We start from the raw sequence: 20,656 nt of genomic DNA on the forward strand, positions 1-20,656 counted from the left end.
GCATTGGTCACATATTTGTCAGTTTCTTTAAATCTACGTTTAGTTGTTTTTTTTTGTTTTTAATTTTAGGAGTAGTTCACATACATAATTGAAGTATGTGGTAAGAATAAAAGAAATTCAAATGTATAAAATGAGGGGCTCCTGGATGGCTCAGTTGGTTAGGCATCCAACTTTGGCTTAGGTCATGATCTTGCACTTTGTGAATTCAAGCCCTGCGTTGGGCTCTGTACTGACAGCTTGGAGCCTGGAGCCTGCTTCTGATTCTGTATCTCCCTCTCTCTCTGCCCTTCCTGTGCTCATGTTCTGTCTCTCTCTGTCTCTCAATAATAAATAAACGTTAAAAAAAAATGTATAAAATGAGAAGTAAAAGTCTTTCATCAGCACACCCCACCTCCTCTTCCGTTTCTCAGTATATTCATTATATTCCCAGACCTTTTCCATTGTTGGCAGCTGTAAACAGAGGCCGTCACAAATAATAGTCTGTTAAAATCTGTTAAAATATTCAAAGAATTTTATGTTAGTTGGGTCTCTGACACACCCTGACTCTTTGAGATAATTAATAATCTTTACTAACAGAGTATACAATGAAGTTGGTTCACTTGTAAAATCTGTAAGTCACTTTTCTACATTTCATATTTGTATCACATAATTAAATTTTAATGAGATTAGTAAAGGAATAATTCACTCTTTTTTTATTTAGAGAAGAAAATGGGAGAATTCACAAAGAAGGAGTATAAAGGACTAAAAACTATGGAAAAATACTCAACCCCATAGATGATTAATAAAAGCAAATTGAAATAACACAGGCTTATTTTTTTCCCCCTTTCAAACCGGCAAAGATTTTAGAAGATAATTCTCAGTGCTGACAAAGGTGCTATCAAATAGGCATTCTCCCACATGGCAACTTGACTTAGAAATTAGTACAGGCCTCTTGGGAAACAGTTTGGCAGTGGACTTAAAATGTTTGTACTTTTGATTTATTAATTAATTCTCCTTATGAGAACCTATCTGAAAGCAATGCAGAAATACAGGCAAAGCTTTATGATACAAAGTCATTAATTGCAAGATGATTTGTAATGACTGGAAAAAATGGAAAATACTTCAATATAGAGAAATGACTATGTAAAACATGGTTTACCCATGTAGGTAAATTAAATACAGTTTGCCCATGCATGTGGTTACAAATAATTACAAATTATAAATAATTGTAGATTATGTGAGAATACTTATCTTTTAAGGCAGAATATAAGATTGTATATTTTAATCAAATATAATCTCAACTATGTTAAAACAACAACAAAAATATATAGAAAATAGGTTCCAAAAGAGTGATGCTTGTTTCTGGAAAGTAAGCTCATGTTTATATTTCCTTTTCATATCTGTTTTTTCCCCAAAGTTTCTTCAGTGAGCACATAATTAAAATTAATTTTACCTGACTGATAAGTTAGGGACAGTGGAAGAAAGCTTGGCAACTGTCTCCCCAGACTTCCATGGAGCTAGTGTCCCACAGAACAAAGTGGCCTCACTGGCTCTGTCCCCTTCTACTTGCTCTCCCCTGGCCTCCTTTGTGGCAGCCCAGCGTTACCTGGGACACATGGAGAGCTACAGGCCAGGACAGGGCCCAGGCCATTGTATTACGATGTCCTTTTTGGGGTGTTGGCTAGCAAGCAGACCTAAGGGCAGGGTTGATGTTATTTTAGTGGAGCAGTCTGGGTTTCACTTCAAAGGTTGGGGCTTTTGGTCAAGGGCTACTCTGCCTTTCAGTGAGCTAATTAAAATATTCCATCCCTAAGATTAAGCAACCTGGGTTTTTTATTTGTTTGTTTGTTTGTTTGTTGTCAGATCAACACAGTTTCTGCTAGTTTCTAGTCACCAGTTCTGTAGCCTTAGGCAAATCACAAAGCTTCAGGAGCTTTAGTTTGATCACGTAGATAATGTCTGCCTCATAGATTACTGGAAGAATAAACAAGAAATACAAAACACTTAGCATACTTCCTTAGCAGAGCCCATTCAACAAATAGTTGCTTGGCTTATTGTGGTTTTTTATGGTACGGGCATGGATTAAGATCAAGACGGTAACATAGTGATGCAGTTAAAGTGAGTAGGGTTTGGAATGAGACTGTCTGGGTTCAAATCCTGTTATTATTCACTAGTTTTGTGACCATGGGCAAACCACCTTTCTGTACTTCAGTATCCTTTTCTATAAAATGGGAATAGTATTAGTACCAACTCTGTAGAGTTATTGGAAGGACTAAATAACTTAATACATGTAAACTGCATGCAGTTGTGGCTCGAGTATGTGCTCAGTAAATTATTATCATCACTGATGTGGATGGACTACTCCGAGAGAGTCTGCCCTGTTAAACGAGTGCTTGGCAATGAATTTAGTTTAGCAGACCAGGCCCCAGCATCAGCTCCTCCTTCCCAGCAATCTTGCTTGTTGGTCAGGCCTTAGTGCAACTTCCTCTTCTGAGGGAAGATGTCCCATGGGACCTTTCCACCACATTTTAGTCTGTTCCACTGCCTGTCATGACCTGTCATGGTACAGGTCACTGTCCATGACCCCTCTCTGCTCATTCCACTTGCAGTCCATATCTTGAACCAGCCCCCAGACCCCCACCTCGTCTACATTCCTGCACTATCATGTAGCTCTGCTACCTATCCAGGCCCAGATTGCTTCAAGATGCAGTGTCTAGCGGCATAGCTACCCCATGTCTTGCCAAGGCTTGTCTTGTCCCCCACCCTGACACATATGGAGACTTGGAAAACATATTCAAAGCTAAATGGGTAGATATAATGAAGTTCCCTGAATACTATAGCCAGTGTACATGCACATTTGACTGATTTACTTTAATACTCCCATCCTAAGGCCAAAGACTAGGGCTTGGACAGAAAACCTAGTATCTGAGTATCTAGGCTGTACCAGCAGATAAACAGTAGGTTATCTTTTTTTGGTAAAACTTGTAGTCCTCTTGGAATAGTTCCTCCTGGTTAGATGAACAGGATGCCCTAGGTCTTGTCCAGATAAGGCTGCAGTTTCAGGCATTATTTGAGATGTCATGTCTAGGCCTGTAGCCAGATGCTTTGGGATGATTGTGCAAGCTCAGTCCACTGTCATCTGATCCCTACCTACCTGCTTGCTGAGACTTTGTAGGTTATAACTGTTTATTGAAGTATAACACATATACAGAAAGTGCACAAATCATTAGTGTGCAGTTCCATGAATTCTCACAAAATGATGAATAATCAACACTCCAGTTAAGAAACAGAATGTTGGGGGGCGCCTGGGTGGCTCAGTCGGTTGAGCGTCCAACTTCGGCTCCGGTCATGGTCTCACGGTTCGTGGGTTCGAGTCCCGCATCAGGCTCTGTGCTGACAGCTCAGAGCCTGGAGCCTACTTCAGATTCTGTGTGTGTCTCTCTCTCTGCCTCTCCCCCACGTGCACTGTGCCTCTCTCATGTTCTTAAAAATAAATAAACATTAAAAAACATTTTTTTAAAGAAACAGGGTGCAGGGTTGCAGGGTGCCTGGGTGGCTCAGTCAGTTAAGTGTCTGACTTTGGCTCAGGTCATGATCTCACAGTTTGTGAGTTCAAGCCCTGCTTCCGGCTTGCTGCTGTCATCTCGGAGCCTGGAGCCTACTTCAGATTCTGTGTGTGTCTCTCTCTCTGCCTCTCCCCCACGTGCACTGTGCCTCTCTCATGTTCTTAAAAATAAATAAACATTAAAAAACATTTTTTTAAAGAAACAGGGTGCAGGGTTGCAGGGTGCCTGGGTGGCTCAGTTGGTTGAGCATCCAACTCTTGATTTTGGCTCAGGTCATAATCTTGCGGTTTCATGGGTTTGAGCCCGACATCCTGTCAGCACAGAGCCTGCTTGAAATTTTCTCACTGACTCCCTCTCTCTCTCACTCTCTCTCTCTCATAAATAAATAAAAATTTTAAAAAAGAAATAATATTAGCAACACCCACAAGAGCCCCTTTTGTGCCCTCTTCCAAACATTCTTCCCAACTCTCACCCTGTTTGCCCATCGGGCTAATGACAATTCCCTCCATGCTCAGTGCACCCTTCTGTCATCCATCACCTCCTGCCTGTGCACATACTGTTCCCTCTTGAACTGCCGGGCCTTACCTAAACACTGTTCACAACTTAGGTGTCATTCCTCTGATGGGCTAGCTTCATACTTTTCTCCCTCTACATTTTGCCACTGGTTACTGGGAGCTCCCCGAGGACAGAGACTGTCTCAGTCACCAGTTTCCCTGGCACCCAACACAGGCTTGGCATGGAGTAGGCACTCCAGAGATGTTTGCATATTGAATAGTTTGTCTAAAATATTTGAAGTCAACTTTTCCTTTTGGTTAAGCATCCCATTTTGATTTCAGCTCAGGTCGTGATCTCATGGTTCATGGGATCAAGCCCCACTTTGGGCTCTGCACTGACAGCTTGGAGCCTGCTTGGGATTCTCTCTCTCTGCCCCTCCCCTGCTTATTCTTTTTATCTCTCTCTCTCAAAATAAATAAATGAACTTAAAGAAAAAAACAGTTGCATGCTCTACTGACTGAGCTAGGCAGGCACCCCACATTTTACTTTTCTTTATCTTTCTTGATCTTGCTCCAAGTACATATCATCATCCTTCTGCTTTTCTAATTTACCCACCATGCCCCTTCTAGACTTTTTTCAAAACATATCAGCCCTGTCTGAGTCTCTCATGTGTCTTCATACTCGCCCTCGCTTTTTCTCAGACTCTGTATATGCCCCATCCACACCTAACCCAGCATTCTATACACCAGGCTCCTAACTGTTGTAATGCCGTATTTCTGCCCCTGGACCACAGGCCTCTGCCATCCAATAGTTTACTCCACAAGGAGCATTCTCTGTGCCCAGCCTCCTGTCCCGAGTCCTCAACTTCTATTCAGCAAGCTCCGTTGTTTTCAAGAATCGGGTTTCTTTTGTGCTTTGCCCATATGTCATTACCTGTGTTTTACACTTCCTAAGTTCTCCTTCCTCAAGAACACTGGTTTCCACTAGACTTATAGGGGTGCTCATTTAGCAATATATACAAATATCAAATCATTATGCTGTACACCTGAAACTTATACAGTGTTATATGTCAGTTATATCTCAATAAAAAAGAAACACTGATTTTCTTGAATGTGCTTAGATTTTCAAAGGGATTCATCTGTATCACTGAATGATATTCATTCATTCATCAGGTGTGTCAGGCACTTTACTAGATGCTGGAGATTCAAAGTGAAGAGGGGTTTTTCGCCCTTGAGAAATTCATAGACAAATGGGGAGAGAGCAACATTAGCAAATTATTATAAAGATGGTATCAGCGTTGAATGAGGGTATTGAATGAATTAAGAGAAAAGGCACTGGAATCATCTGAGTGATTCTATTACTTAAAATGATATGTTACTTAACTTTCTGTTTCTGTATCTTGATTTCTTTGCCTGTAAAAATAGAGCTTCCACAAGGTTATTGTGCTGTTTACTGAGGGCTTTTATGTTGTTGTTGTGAGTCCAGCACTGTTCTGGATACAGAGGAGAGGTGCCTGACACCTAGTAAGTGACCACCGTTAGCTGTAATCACTATTGTTATCATCTCTGCTTAGGCCTCTTAGAGGAAGTGACATTTTAATTGTCCACTGGGGATGGGTCTGTACTAGAAGGAGGGTAGGGAAGGACAGCTTGGGCAGAAGCAATAGGCTGAGAACAGACACAGGAATGAAAAATGGTGTTTTCAGGAATTGGGGAACAGTCCAGAGTAGCTGGAGGGTGGGGTGTGTGTAGGAGAACAGTGAGAGGTGGTAAAGCTGGAGAAATAAGACCCAGATCGTGAAGGGCCTTGTTTGCAGTTGGAGTTTGGACTTAATCCAATAGATGAAATAGAACCATCAGAAATGTTTAAAGAGAGGCCTGTCACAATCTAATCTGTTTTAGAAGGATCCTTTTGGTACTTCTCTGGAGAACTAGAAGGGAGGAGACTAGGGAGACCATTGGGGAGGAGAAGGAAGAGGCTGCTGAAAACTCATGGCAACAATAAAAGCAGGAACTGCAAGGTAGATGTTCCAGAGGTCGACCAGCAGGACATGATGACTGGTGGAAGGAGTGTGAGCGTGGGAGGGGTGAAGGATCACTGCAGTAACGAGGGACATGTTGATTCTACTCACTGGTAGAGAATAGCAGAAGGAACAGGTTTTTCCTTCCTAATGATTTCATCTAAGGAAGGAAGACTGCTTCTTCCTGATCCAGAGAGCAAGTCTCTGAAACTCATGAGTCTGTTCTATGATGCTATGAGCCTTTTCTTCTCTCTTGGCCCTTATGGATAGTCAGCTGCTTCAGACAAGTAATTACTGAGCTCAGGCAATCAGGGTAGGAGGTGGCTGTGTTTATTTCACTCCCTGGTGTCATGTGTTTGTTTTCACATTTGTAAGAATGGATAGAGTTAGAACATTAGCCTCCCTCCTCAGGCCTCTTTCTCTTGCACCCCAGTCTCTGTAGAAAGTCATGTTAAATTTAAAGTTCTTTTCCATTTTTCCCCTCCCTTAGCTGGTTTCCCACACAATGCCATTCAGATTTTTGGCCAAGTCAGAGAATCCTGAGCCCACCTTAGCTGTCAGACTCCAGAACAGCACCTTCCCCATCACTGCCATCTCCCTATCTCAGAATTGACCTGGTTCTGGTTCTAGGTGTCGGCAGCTCAGCGGGAATGTGGGGGCCTCTGCTGGTGGCACAGCTTGGCTGGGCATGATCCTGTCCCTGCTCAGTCATGTTTATAAGTACCCTGGACACAAGACATCATGCCCGGCACTGATCAGCAGTGCAAAACAGCCCAGCCCTTAGAATTCTGTCCTTGGTCCTTCACTTCCAGCTTCCTCCATTTTCTGCCCTCCTGCCACTTTCTTTCAACCAGGAATTGTTCCTAGCTAATGAGTTTCCTTGGTTTCAGGGATGGAGCCCTCAAAAAGTTCTCTTCTCTCCACTCACTCTCCTGTAAAGTAGTCACATTCATAACTCTCTTCTTCCAAGGTGCCTCTTAGATGTTTCAAGGAAATAGACTACTTTGGTAGGCAAAAAATCCTATGGATCATCTCCTTCTGTTTGTTTCTGGAGGTGGTTTGGCAGAGGATAAAACTCCTCAAACTAAGTGGAGTTACTAGTTCTTCCTTTAATGAAACACCATTGAGAGGATATGTTATTTCCGGTAAACAGTTGACCCCACACTAATGAGAGTGACCAAGAGTCCTGTCAATTATGAAACATCATTGTTATAAGATACCAGCCTCCGACTATCAAACACTCTCCTGATTTCTGGGCTACTTTGAAACCTCTGTTACTAACTTGGGTTCTCTAGCCTTGGTTTTAGGGTACTCCGTTGTCTAAAATACCTGAAAGAGAATAGCTTTGTTTTTCTAACAAAGAAATCAGTTTTTTCTTATGACAAAAACAAAGCATGTTCATTATAGAAAACTTATAGGGGCACCTGGGTGGCTCAGTCTGTTAAACGTCAGACTGTGACTCAGGGCATGATCTCATGGTTCATAGGTTCAAACCCCACATTAGGCTCTGTGCTGACAGATTCTGTGTCTCCTGCTCTCTCTGCCCCTCCCCCACTTGTCCTCTGTCTCTCTTTGTCTCTCACAAGTAAATAAAACATTAAAAAAAAATTTTTTTAAAGAAAACTTAGAAAATACAAAGAAGCAAAAAATTAAAAAAAATATATTTGTAATCCAACCACTGAGAAAAAATCCCTGCGAACTTTGGGTCTCGTCTTTTAGTCTTTTTTTTTTAATTTATTTATGCATGTGGTTTTATTTTTTTAAGTTTATTTATATTTATTTTGAGAGAACATGCACACAAGGGAGGGGCAGAAAGAGAGAGGGAGAGAGAGAATCCCAAGCAGGCCCTGTGCTATTCGCACAGAGCCCAGTGCAGGGCTTGAGCCCATGAATTGCAAGATCATGACCTGAGCTGAAATCAAGAGTCAGACACTTAACTGAGCCACTCGTAGGCACTCCCTGCATGTTTACTTTTAAAAGAGATCATAGTACATATCTCTTTCGTAACTTTCAATTAATAGGATTTTATAAATATCTTTCTATGTCATTGCAAATTTGTTATAACATCATGTTTAATAATTCCATGGTGGGCCATTTTATGTAGGGAATGTGGAAATTATTAATAAAAATTAATATACTCTAATATAACATATGACCTGAAGATAGTACATAAGGAAAGAGTATTGTAAAATAGGGATGGGTTTTGGGGCGCCTGGGTGGCTTAGTCGGTTAAGCGTCCGACTTTCGCTTAGGTCATGATCTCACGGTTCGTGGGTTCGAGCCCCGCGTCGGGCTCTGTGCTGACTGCCAGCTCAGAGCCTGGAGCCTGTTTCAGTCTGTGACTCCCTCTCCCTCTGACCCTCCCCGGCTCACACTGTCTCTCTCTCTCTCTCCTAGAAATAAATTAAAAAAAAACTAAAAAATTAAAAAATAAATAAATAAGTAAATAAAATAAAATAGGGATGGGTTTCATAGCTCTGAATCGCTTAAGCAATAATTGTGGGCTTAGTTGATAAATTAAATTGGACATGGATGTTAATAGACTTGACCCCTTTATTCATCTTTAGGCCAGCCAGAGTTTTGTGAAATCTTTCTTGGTCTGAAAATTTTACAGGAAACTTACTTGAGGGCTCTCAGTTTGCTAAAGGTAAATGGTTTTGAGTTCCTAGGTTTCCTTTCATGGGAAATCAATCTGTGAGTTTGCATAGCACCTTGTGCACCAGGAGACATTTGACAAGAGTTTATTTGACCAGTTACCGAAAGTTTCTTGCTTCTGAGACTTGATAAGTCTAATCCTGACTGATAAAGCTGGATTATTCCATATATTTTTTTCTTTTTACAGGTAGTGCCTTCCTCAGTGCTATTTTTCTTGCCTTAGCAACATACCAGTCTCTGTACCCGCTCACCTTGTTTGTTCCAGGACTCCTCTATCTCCTGCAGGTAAGCACTTGCTGGTCAGAAGCCAACACTCAAGTGACATTTAATACATGGCCCAGTCACTGCCTGGGGCAGCGAAGGGCATGGCTCAATAAAGGCAGTGGGACTGGGTCCCTATCTCACATCTACTTGCTTCTACTTGAAAACACAAACAAAGAAACTTGACTAACTTTAAACAAAATGGGCCTAGTGACCATTAAGTTCTAATTATGCATATCATTGCAAATGTTTAAGTTTATTTTATTTTATGTGTGTAGTTGGAATCGACCAACCATCTTTCATTTTCCCTCTTCCATCTAATATTCATAGACCCCTCTCTGAGCTCATGTTTAAAAAACTTTTCTGTATAACAACACTCATCTTGTAAGGTTCTTGTAGGGATTAAACATTGTGGGTGTACCTAATAAAGTACTGGGACCATGGTGAGTGATCAGTAAATATTAATTGAAGAATACAGATTGCTGATATTTACTGAGAACTTACTATGTCCAGCACTATACTGAGGCACTCTGCAGGCACCATTTCACTTCAACCTCATAAGAACTTTTGAGGTAGGTCATATTATTAGCCATGTATTAGTCTAATATTAGCCATAATACACCCATGAATTGCAACTGGAATATTGTCAGCATAGTCACTTGCCTAAGGTGACATGGCCAGCAAGTGACAGTGCTGAGATATGAACTCAGGCAGCCTGTTGCAAGAGCTTGCCCTCTAACTGTCTGCCTTTTTCACACCAATGAGAATACACACATCTCCTCAAGAGCAGGTAACCAATTGCAGGTCCTACATGGTCCAAATCCATTTTTAGGAGAGAAATGTTTCTTGAAAGTATAGAGAGGCCAGTGCCACAATTCAAATGAAGAAATGTCTGATTTCAGAGCCTTTGTTCTTAATTATCAACACTGTTGCTGGGGTGCCTGGTGGGTCAGCCAGTTAAGCGTCCAACTCTTGATTTCCGCACAAGTCATGATGATCTCATGGTTCATGAGTTTGAGCCCCATGTTGGGCTCTGTGCTGATGGTATAGAGGTATGGAGTCTGCTTGGGATTCTCTCCTCCTCTCTCTCTCTGCCCCACACCCTCTCTATCTCAAAATAAATAAATAAACTTAAAAAAAAAACGAAACACTGTTGCTAAAACTGAGTGTATTCCTCCATTTATTGAAATAGGCTATATGCTTGTCATTTTAAGTGACTTCATAATATGTCTTTGTGTTGATGTACACAGTGATTCATGATTAGCTTGGTCTTCATCCTGTTTGGGGAATTTGAGGTATGCCCTGATTGTCATTGATATAAATAGTATAGAAATTTAGTTTTCTTTGAGTTATTTCCTTAAAGTATGCACCTCCAGCTGACTCACTGGACCCACAGGTGTGAGAAGTTTCATAGTCCTTATTATGCAAGGCCAGAGTGTTTACCAAAAAACCTGAGCCAATTTGCAGTGCCACAGAAAGTGTCTAGAGTGCAATGAACCACGGGGCGCCTGGTTGGCTTAGTTGGTAGAGGATGCAACTCTGAATCTCAAGGTTGGAAGTTTGAGCCCCATGTTGTGTGTAAAGATTACTTTCAAATAAAATCTTTAAAAACAATAAAACAAAGTGCAGTGAACCATTTCCTCCCAGGCTGCCAGCACTGGCTTTTCAAATTTGAGTTATGATTGCTAGTCTGATAGATGTATCATCACACTGTGATTTTGCTTTGATTCTCTTTCTAGATTCTTGTTGAATCCAAGAATTTTTCTGCATAACAGTATACTATTTGCATGTCCTTTATTACTTCATATTTGCAGTTCATTCTCTAGAAAGTCTGAGCACTAAGAGGAATGCATACAACCACATGGGCTCAGTTCCACAACCCTGAGATCATGACTGGAGCCAAACTCAAGAGTCAGGCACTAAACCGACTGAGCCACCCAGGTGCCCCAGTGAAGCTTTTTTACAATATTTATTTGAAACAACTAAACGAGGAGAGAGTTGGGACTTAATGACCTTCTAGAATGATTTATGTGAACTGCTTTGTGCTTGCTTGCTAGTGAATATTTGTTTAATAAATTTTGTTAAGTTATGCCAGAATCTAGTCTGGAACTTGCTTTCTTTGCAGCAAGATTATAGAATGAGAGCTAGCCCTCACCCCCCTGACTCCTTTCACTTCTTTCTTTTTTTCTTTTTAAAGTCTTTTTAAATTTTATTCATTTGAGAGAGAGAGAGGGAGAGCACAAAGTGAGGGAGGGTCAGAGAGAGGGAGAGACAGAATTCGAAGCAGGATCCAGGCTCTGAGTTGTCAGCACAGAGCCCGATGTGGGGCTCGAACCCTCGAACCGTGAGATCATGACCTGAGCCAAAGTCAGACACCTAACCGTGTGACCCACCCCAGATGCCCCTTCTTTCACGTCTTTCAAGGCAACTGGTAAAGAACCTGAATTGCATACTTTAAAATAGTTAAACATGTGGTGTGTGAATTTCACCTCAAAAAAGAAAAATCCGGGGCGCCTGGGTGGCTTAGTCGGTTAAGCATCTGACTTTCGCTTAGGTCATGATCTCGTGGTTCGTGGGTTCGAGCCCCACGTCGGGCTCTGTGCTGACTGCCAGCTCAGAGCCTGGAGCCTGTTTCAGTCTGTGATTCCCTCTTTCTCTGACCCTCCCCTGCTCACGCTGTCTCTCTCTCTCTCCTAGAAATAAAAAAAAAAAATAGAAAGAAAAATCCAATACTAATATTAGCTTTTTGGTCAAATTTTTCTAGCTTTGACCATTGGGGGCTCTGTTAGATTGGCATTTGTGTTCTTTTGACAGCCTCAGTCTTCTTGAGCTTTTCTTTTGTTTCTTTCTGGTCCCACAAGATGTTCCAGGTTCATCTTGTATTTTACGTGCTCCAGCCCTGGAATCAACTACTTCTTCAAGGACTCTTGGTTGCCTTTATTGGTGAAAGCTATTGAGAAACCAAGGGTTATAGGTCCGCTTATTGTTATCAGGGCAGCATTGCTTCTAGCGGACAGCTGTGAAGGACATGCATGTACACTAACCCTGCCCCTACATCTGTAATTCTTTTTCTGTCTCTTCATACTAATACCTGTTTATACTGATACCTATGATTCCAGTTTGACACCACAGGGTTCACTTTAGTCTCTCCCTTGTCCTTGTGTATAATTTCTTCCTCTAATGGTTGGAAGCCCAACTTTCATTATCTGCAGTATATTTGCTAATATGTTCCATTCTAAAATATACATAGAGTGGTTCTAGAATTTCTGTGAGAAGTACTCAGGTCAGAAATCTATGTAGTGGGGCGTGCCCAGCTGGCTCTGTCGGTGAAGCATGTGACTCTTGATCTTGGGGTCATGAGTTCGAGCCCCATGTTGGATGCAAAACTTAAATAAATAAATAAATAAATCTATCTTTTTAAAAAAGAAATAGATCTACTGACTTGACTATAATACGTATGTGTAGTTTTTTTTGTCTTTAGCATTACAGAATTCTGTCAGGTTACTGTTTCTTAAAGTCACTCAGGTTAGTTTCTTCTCCCATGTGACTCTTCAATGTAGGTATCTTATTAATTTGACATATAATTAGGCTCATTTGTTACTGCTTGTATTAATTTGGATTCCCCCTACACCTTGGTTGATTTTAGTTTTTTTGTTTTTTGAGAGGGTATGTGAAGAGACTAAGAAATTTTGCTATGGTTCTAAGAATCAGCTATACAAAAGCCATATATTCAGAGAAGTATTACCTTGCCCTCATCCCTGCTATCTTGTTCTTTTCTTTTTCTTCCTCTGTCACCCCAAGTAACTGTTTTTAGTTTCTAGTTTATCCTTCCTGTATTTCTTTTCCACAAATAAGCAGATACATGTGTATTTCCTTCTTTCTTATATGAAGGATAGCATATGTTAGGTATTCTTTTGTGCTTTGCTATTTTTACTATTATTTCCTGGAATTCAATGCATATTGATACTTAGAGATCTTTTTTTTACAGCAGCATAGGACTCCATTATATGGACGTACCGCAGTTTATTCAACTTTTCTCCTTTGTGTGGAAATTTAGATTGTTTCCAGTATTTTGCTATCACAATTAATGCTTTAATGAGTAACCTTGCTTGTATGTATTTTTGTTTTGTCGGAGGGATATCTTCAAGGTAGATTTCTAGAAGTAGAATTACTGGATCCAAGGGTAAGTATATATGTAGGGTTTTTTATAGGTCTTTTTAAATATGCCTCCACAAGGATTGTGTCTATTTTTCCATAGCCTTGCTAACAGAATGTGTTGTCACATTTAAGAATTTTGCCAGTCTAATTCTGAGAAATGGTATCTCAGTGTTGTTTTAATTTGCATTTTTCTAAATATGAGTGAGTTTGAACATTTTTTTCATATTTGTGAATTGTCTATTCATTTCCCCCCTCATTTTTTGGTTGCATTTTGATCTGTTTTCCCTCCATTTTGAAGAATCTTTTATATATTAGGAGTATTAACCCTTTGCAAATATTTCCTTCTAATTTTTCATTTGTCTTTTGACTTATTTATGGCGTTTTGCTTTTAACATCTTTTATTTTTTATTAAGATATAATTTATATACCATACAATTGACCTATTTAAAGTATACAATTAAGTGATTTTTAGTATATTTACAGAGTTGTGTAGCCATTACCACAGTCAGTTCTAGAACATTTTTATAACCCAGAAAGAAACCTATGCCTGTTAGCAGTCACTCTCTACTTTTCCCCAGTTCCCCTTTCCCCTCTAGCCCTAAGCAACCAGTATTCTGCTTTTTGTCTTTCTACCCTGTCCTGGACATTTCATATAAATGGAATCATACAATATGTGGTCTTTTATGACTGATTTCTTTCACTTAGCATGATGTTTTCAAAGTTCATCTCTATTTTAGCATGTGTTAGTGCTTCATTCCTTGCATGTTTATATTTCCATATAAACCTTAATCTTGTAGCATTCCATAAAATAGCTTGTTGGCATTTTTATTGGGATTGCATTATTGTACTGAATTTTTTTATGTTTCAAATTTTTAAATTCTAGTTAGTTAACATGTAGTGTAATATTGGTTTCAGGAGTAGAATTTAATGATTCATCACTTACATAAACCACCAGTGCTCATCACGACAAGTACCCTCCTTAATACCTATCATCCATTTAGCCCATCCCCCACCCATCTCTCCTCCAGCAATCCTTAATTTGTTCTTTGTAGCTAAGAGTCTCTTGGAGCACTTCAGTGGCTCAATTGGTTAAGCATCTGACTTCAGCTCAGGTCATAATCTCATGGCTCATGAGTTCGAGTCTCACGTCAGGCTCTGTGCTGACAGCTTAGAGCCTGCTTCAGATTCTGTCTCCTCTCTCTGCCTTTCCCTCACTCATGCTCTGTCTCTCTCTCAAAAATAAATATACGTTAAAAAAAAGAGTCTCTTGTGGTTTGCCTCTCTCTTTTTTTCTTCCTTCCCCTATGCTCATCTTGTTTTATTTCTTAAATTCCACACATGAGTGAAATCATATGATATTTGTCTTTCTCTGACTGGCTTATTTCGCTTAGCATAATACACTCTAGCTCCACTCACGTCATTGCATATGGCAAGATTTCATTCTTTTTGATGGCTGAGTAATATGATTTCTTATTTTTAAACTGTTGGTGATACATATATTAATAACTTTTCTTATGTTGAATTAACCTTGAATTTTTAAATAAATTCAACCTAGTTATAACCCACATGTATTGCTGAATTATATTAGGTAATTTTCATTTAGCATTTTTGTATTCATGTTGGTAAATGGTTGTGATATCAAGTTTATGATATTTGCTGTGAAAGAGTTAATGTAAGATTAGAATCACCAACTTCTTGAATGTTGTTAGAACCTTCCTGTAAAACTGGCTGGGCCTGCTTTTTTTTTTTTTTCTTCCAAGTTTTTATTTAAATTCAAGCTAATTATCATATAGTGAAGTATTGGTTTCAGGAGTAGAATTTAGTGATTCATCACTTACATATAACACCCAGTGCTCATCACAACAAGTGCCCTCCTTAATACCCATCACCCCTTTAGCCCATCTCCTCACCCAGTTCCCCTTCACTAACCCTTAGTCTCTATAGTTTAGGGTCTCTTATAGTTTGCCTCCCTCTCTGTTTTTACCTTGTGTTATTTTTCCTTCCCTTTCCCTGTGTTCATGTTTTGTTTCTTAAATTCCACATATAAGTAGAGTCATATGGTATCTGTCTTTCTCTATCTGACTTATTTTGCTTAGGGCCTACTCTTTATGGGAAAATTTTTCACTACTAATTCAGTTTCTTAAATGCTTATAGGACCATTCAAATTTTGATTCTTCTTTAATTAGTTTTTCCCTAATTTTTTATTTCATGCTTTAGAAAAGTTGAAAGACTAGTATAAGTACCTTTTATTTAAATTACCCAGTTACCATTTTGCCACATTTTCTAATAATTTTTTAATTTTTTTTTTATTTATTTCTGAGAGAGAGAGAGGCAGTGTGAGCAGGGGAGGGTCAGAAAGAGAGGGAGATACAGAATGTGAAGCAGCGTTTTGCCACATTTCTATATCTCTGTGTATATACAGATTTTCTTCCTTCCTTCCTCCCTCCCTCCCTCCCTCTCTTTCTCTCTCTCTCTCTCTCTCGTTCTCTCGTTCGTTCTTTCTTTCTTTCTTTCTTTCTTTCTTTCTTTCTTTCTTTCTTTCTTTCTTTCTTTCTTTCTTTCTTTCTTTCTTTTCTTTCTTCTTTCTTCTTTTTCCTGACTCATTCTCAGGGAGGTTACAAATTTATTACAAGTGTGCTATTCAGGGTGGCTCAGTTGGTTAAGTGCCTGACCCTTGATTTTGTCTCAGGGCATGATCTCATAGTTTGTGGGATTGAGCCCTGTGTCAGGTTCAGTGCTGATAGCAAAGCCTACTTGGGATTCTCTCTCTCTCTCTCTCTCTGCTCCTTACCTCCCCTCTCCAATACATAAATAAACTTTTAAAAAACTTTGAAAAGAAAGTGTGCTATTCATGTTTCCTACTTGGTTACTGATTGTTGTCTGTTTGATCCATCAGTTATCTACTGATGATGGTTATGTCTGTTTTTCCTTTGTAGCCCTGTCCATGTTTGTTTTATACATTTGAGACTGTGTTATTAGGTACATACAAGTTTACAGTTGTTATATCTTTCTGATAAATTGTACCTTTTATCATTATGGAACATCTTTATTTCTGTAATACTTTTTATATCAAAATTTATTTTATCTGGTAATAGTATAAACTCATTTTCTTTTGGTTAGTGTTTACCTAGCATAAATAAATCCTTTTCAGTCCTTTGATTTTCCATTTTTCTGTGCCCTGTGCTTTGCAGAAGGGATCTTGAAGTTTAAGCTGATAACTTCTTTCTGTCCTTGACATCCCTAAATGTACCATTTTGCCCTCTTTCCTAGCGGCAGTATATACCTGTGAAAGTGAAGAGCAAAGCCTTCTGGATCTTCTCTTGGGAGTATGCCATGATGTACGTGGGAAGCCTAGTGGTAATCATTTGCCTCTCCTTCTTCCTCCTCAGCTCCTGGGATTTCATCCCTGCAGTATATGGTTTCATGTAAGTAATGACTTCATTATAAAACTCTGGAAGCTAATTTGTTTTTCACAGCTCCAGGTGGAATCAGGGTGAGCAACCACAGAGAGCATCAAGATTCAGGGGTCCTTAAACTTCAGTGTACACCAGAAACACCTGCAGGACTTACTAACACTCAGATTTCTGGGCCCCGCCCTTAGAGGTTTTGATTAAGTAAATTTGGGATAGGAACCAAGAATTTACGTTTCTCATAAGTTTTCGTGTGATACTGATGCTGCTGGTCCAGGGAAGAACAGACTTTAAGAACCATGGGTCTAGTGTGTACCCTTGATCCTGTGAGATTAAAGAGCACTCTCTAGGAACATCTGAAGCAACTACCAGCCTCTGCCTGGAAGGGTTTGGTTCAGTCCCAAACAGGAATGGATATATTCCTCTACTGCAAGAGGGTCTCTGACAGTTTTAAAATAAAGCCACCTCCCATGGGTCAACTTTTAGAGAAGATCAAAATGGAGTATGAATTCTGCAAACGTTTCCCAGTACTCTCTGTGTGTTATGCTGAGTAGGACAGGATGGTCTTTGCTCAAACCTCAGGGAACTCACAGCCCAGTGAGTTGATAGACAGTTAAATCTGTCAGGGTGGGGAAGGGATCTGGAGGGGCAGACTCCTCTTTGGAATTTTGGAATTCTGGACTGCTATTTGTGTTAAATCCTGGCTGAGGATAACTTGTAGCTCTTCATGCTGAGCCTTAGATAGGAGTTTGTAATGCTGGTGAAAAGCTCTTCCTGGTTTTTGCTGGCCCACAGATTGTGTTCTTTACCTCATTTCACAGAAAAGGAAATGTAGTCACAGCAGGAGGCAAAGACTTGCCCTGGGTGGAGGCCCTGGTCAGTGCACTCTGACCATGAACCATTGCGTATTTCTGCCTTCTTCATGCTCCACTTAAAATCATTGCCCTCTTAAAATCATGAATTGACATCACTTTCAACTCAGTGTTTTTGAAAATAACACATATAATGTAAGTTTTAGAAGAGCCAGAATTGCAACCAATCTGATCGAACTAGACAAAAAGTTTTCCAGTGAAACCTTTATTTCTCAGACGAGATCTGGGATCCTGGCTGGAACTTGCCGATGCTTCCTCAAGCTCCCAGAAGTCACCATGGTGTCAGGCACTCAGTCTCTGGCGCCTGCTATTGGGATGTGGAGCAAGAATGGGGAGCAGCAGGACCTTGAGCTCACTCCTCTGGGCAAGTCTTCGGAATGCCCCAGATATTGTTTGTTTAAAACCCATTCCTCTCTTGTTATATCTTGGGCATCTCCTAAATTTAAACATATGTATTTTAGGCAGTAAAAGAGGGGCTAGTCTTTTGACTTCTAGCCCAAATCCTGTCTCATTTCAGATCTTTGATGCATGCCAGAGTTTGGTTCAGCTGATACTTGTTATGGGTTATCATTCTGTTTCTCTGCCCCTTATTAATTGGAGGGCCCCTCACATCCTCATCACAGTGGGGATAAAGTAGTCTTCAGCTGCCCAGAGTGACCAAAATCTTTAGGAGAAAACCAGGTCGAGGCAGACCATTTAAAATTTGGCTCTGTTTTTTCTCCCTCTTTGTTTTCTTCATTCCAGACTTTCTGTTCCAGATCTCACTCCAAACATCGGTCTTTTTTGGTACTTCTTTGCGGAAATGTTTGAGCACTTCAGCCTCTTCTTTGTATGTGTGTTTCAGATCAACGTCTTCTTCTACACCATCCCCTTAGCCATAAAACTAAAGTAAGTGGTTGGATGTGCTGCTTCTTTGTCCACATAGCCATTTGTAGTCTTACAGGCTCCTTTCAAACTGGAAGCATCCTCTCTCGGGTTTATGCCATCTTTGCCCAGGGAACCCTACCCTTAATGGCCTCAGGTGCCAGTAGCCATAGCCAGCAGTAGAGTCACACATGAGTGCAGGCTGCAGGGAGCACCCTGAACTAACTCACTATTTTGATAGAGGAAGGGTTTGGAATTATGAGGAGTCTTTAGAAAAAGTGGATCTTATTGGATGTCCTCCACGAATAGCCCAGTGACAGTGGGGACTGAGGATGTATTAGTTGGGAGGTTGGCCACCTACACCTCTCTTTAATCTTCTCATCAATTTCCTTTAAGGCTTATCCCTTCTGCAGTGTAAGAAAGCTAACATGTATTGAGCCTGGCTCCATCCCAGCCTTTTTTAGGTTTTCTGAAATGTATTTATACCTAACTGTTCTGGCACTTCTTAGAAGTAGGCATCATTTTATTATCATTACTCCCATTTTATAGTTGAGGAAATGGACATTCAGAGAAGTGGAGTGATTTTCCCAGAGTCACACAGCTAGTAATTAGTGGAGCTGAGATTGAAACCAAAGTTTGTCTCTAAAATCTATACTCATCCCCTTGCACCATGCCAAACTCCTGTGAGAGATCCCTGGAAAATGTTCTATTATCAGAACAGGGAAAACAGGCACGGAAGCGTACAAATACACATTGATGGTCCAGGGAACCTGGAAGAGAGTTTAGTTTGGATTTCAAGAGCCTGAGTTCTCTGTTCTAATCTTCCTGCCAGTCTTCATGGCCAGTATACCAATGCAGATGGTTCCCATTCTGTAAAAGCTCAGAGTTCATGCCTCCTTCCCTTGATATACCCTTGGCCTGGCATCTGACAGAAAACTTGGCTTGGCAGTCTCCGGAACTCTGGCGGCCTTGCCCAGCCGAGCTCTCTAGTTATCTGTCATCCCTGGTCTCTGCCCTTGTTCTGGTCAGGCCTAGCCACTGGGCTAAGAGAAGCTGGGAGCCTGGAACACCTTTCCTCACTCTGTAGCACCTTTCATTGTCTGCATGGGAAAGGCTACAGGTGCCTCTGGGTAGACAACAGCAGCGCCATCACGTGATCCCCACCTCTGCCCACCACAGGGCCTCAGGGTTGTGGGGACAGAGGATATGAAGTGACTTTCTCTGCTGCTGACTTCCTGTGGCTGGATCTGAAGCTCCACTGACTCTCCAGCCCCTGCAGTGTTTGCTTTGAGTGCCAGCTTTGTGGGAACAGGGCCCTTCTGACCAACTCTCCCTAGACAGCATTGCAGGGGCTTCTGGTCTCCATGTTTCTTGTCACCGGATTTTCACTGGCCTTTTCATAGGCCATGAAGCTCTTCATGCAGCTCTTACCAGCTACCTAAAAACCCCATAGCCAGTGATTTGGATTGTTTTTAGGAAGATGCTCACTGAGCTAGCTGGACCCTTTGAGAGCCTACAGGACTGAGACTTGCCAAGCTGAGTCTGAAGCATTTGTTGTGTAAAACTGCTGGAGTGTTTAGGGTGTGTACATGTTTGTGTCCACATCTCAGATTTACACCCATTGAGTCACCCTGACCTTTGACCTGCAAGACATGACACTCATTAATCTCTGAAGAAAGCCTTTATGAGCTGGGCATCCAGGTACTATGCAGAAGTAGTCCACATCCATTTTGTTTAGGTACAGCTGGGGAGGATGTAGATCTGGCATCTTCCTGTTGGCTTCCTTATAGCACTTGGTCAGCCCTTGGAGGAACACTGGAGATTGAGTTCTGTCCCCACCCTTCCTGACCAGAGCTGTGATCATGCTAGGCACTCAGGAGAAAAGTCTTGGTGCTGCTCAAGAGTTCTGGATATAAACAGTTCCACTGCTTACTAACTCACTTACCTTCTCTGAACCTGTTTCCTCATCTGCAAAGTATGGGTGATGATATTGCCTACCTCGAGGAGTAGCTGAGGTGTAGTGAGGATCCTATGTGATAGCACACGGAGAGGGCCTAGGACTTGTCACAGTGTGAGGGTCTAGGAAATACTAGTGTTATTGTTGGTTTAAGGTAACAAAACTCTAGTTCCATCCCATAAGCACTGAAAAGCTGCCTGCAGCTCTCAGTCTCTTTCCAGAAAGGAGCTCATCATAATTAAGTGTCTGTAGACTCCACTGACCATACTGTCAGAGAAAAAAAGCATCAGCAAGGAGTCACTTCCTGCCCTGGGGTGTGGGTGTCAGAGGGGCCTCTAGCAAGGGAGGCTGCTGATTACACTGACGACCAGCCATGAAAGCCCCGTAATGAAGCTGACTTCATTTGTTTTCTTCCTCAA

At 40.9% G+C, this 20,656-nt stretch overlaps 1 protein-coding gene across 2 annotated transcripts in view; it reads left to right on the forward strand.

Moving 5' to 3' along the window:
* The window catches only part of PIGU (phosphatidylinositol glycan anchor biosynthesis class U), a 78,495-nt gene that overhangs the window by 36,985 nt on the left and 20,854 nt on the right, over positions 1 to 20,656 (forward strand). For both annotated transcript variants that reach the window (XM_077769300.1, XM_077769301.1), the window contains exons 7-9: positions 8,903 to 9,000; positions 16,405 to 16,559; positions 18,161 to 18,304. In XM_077769300.1, the coding sequence (XP_077625426.1) occupies positions 8,903 to 9,000; positions 16,405 to 16,559; positions 18,161 to 18,304 (397 nt within the window). The remainder of the gene's footprint in view (positions 1 to 8,902; positions 9,001 to 16,404; positions 16,560 to 18,160; positions 18,305 to 20,656) is intronic.

Source organism: Crocuta crocuta, unplaced genomic scaffold (assembly GCF_008692635.1).
Source record: "Crocuta crocuta isolate KB4526 unplaced genomic scaffold, BGI_CrCroc_1.0 scaffold445, whole genome shotgun sequence".
Lineage (NCBI taxonomy): Eukaryota > Metazoa > Chordata > Mammalia > Carnivora > Hyaenidae > Crocuta > Crocuta crocuta.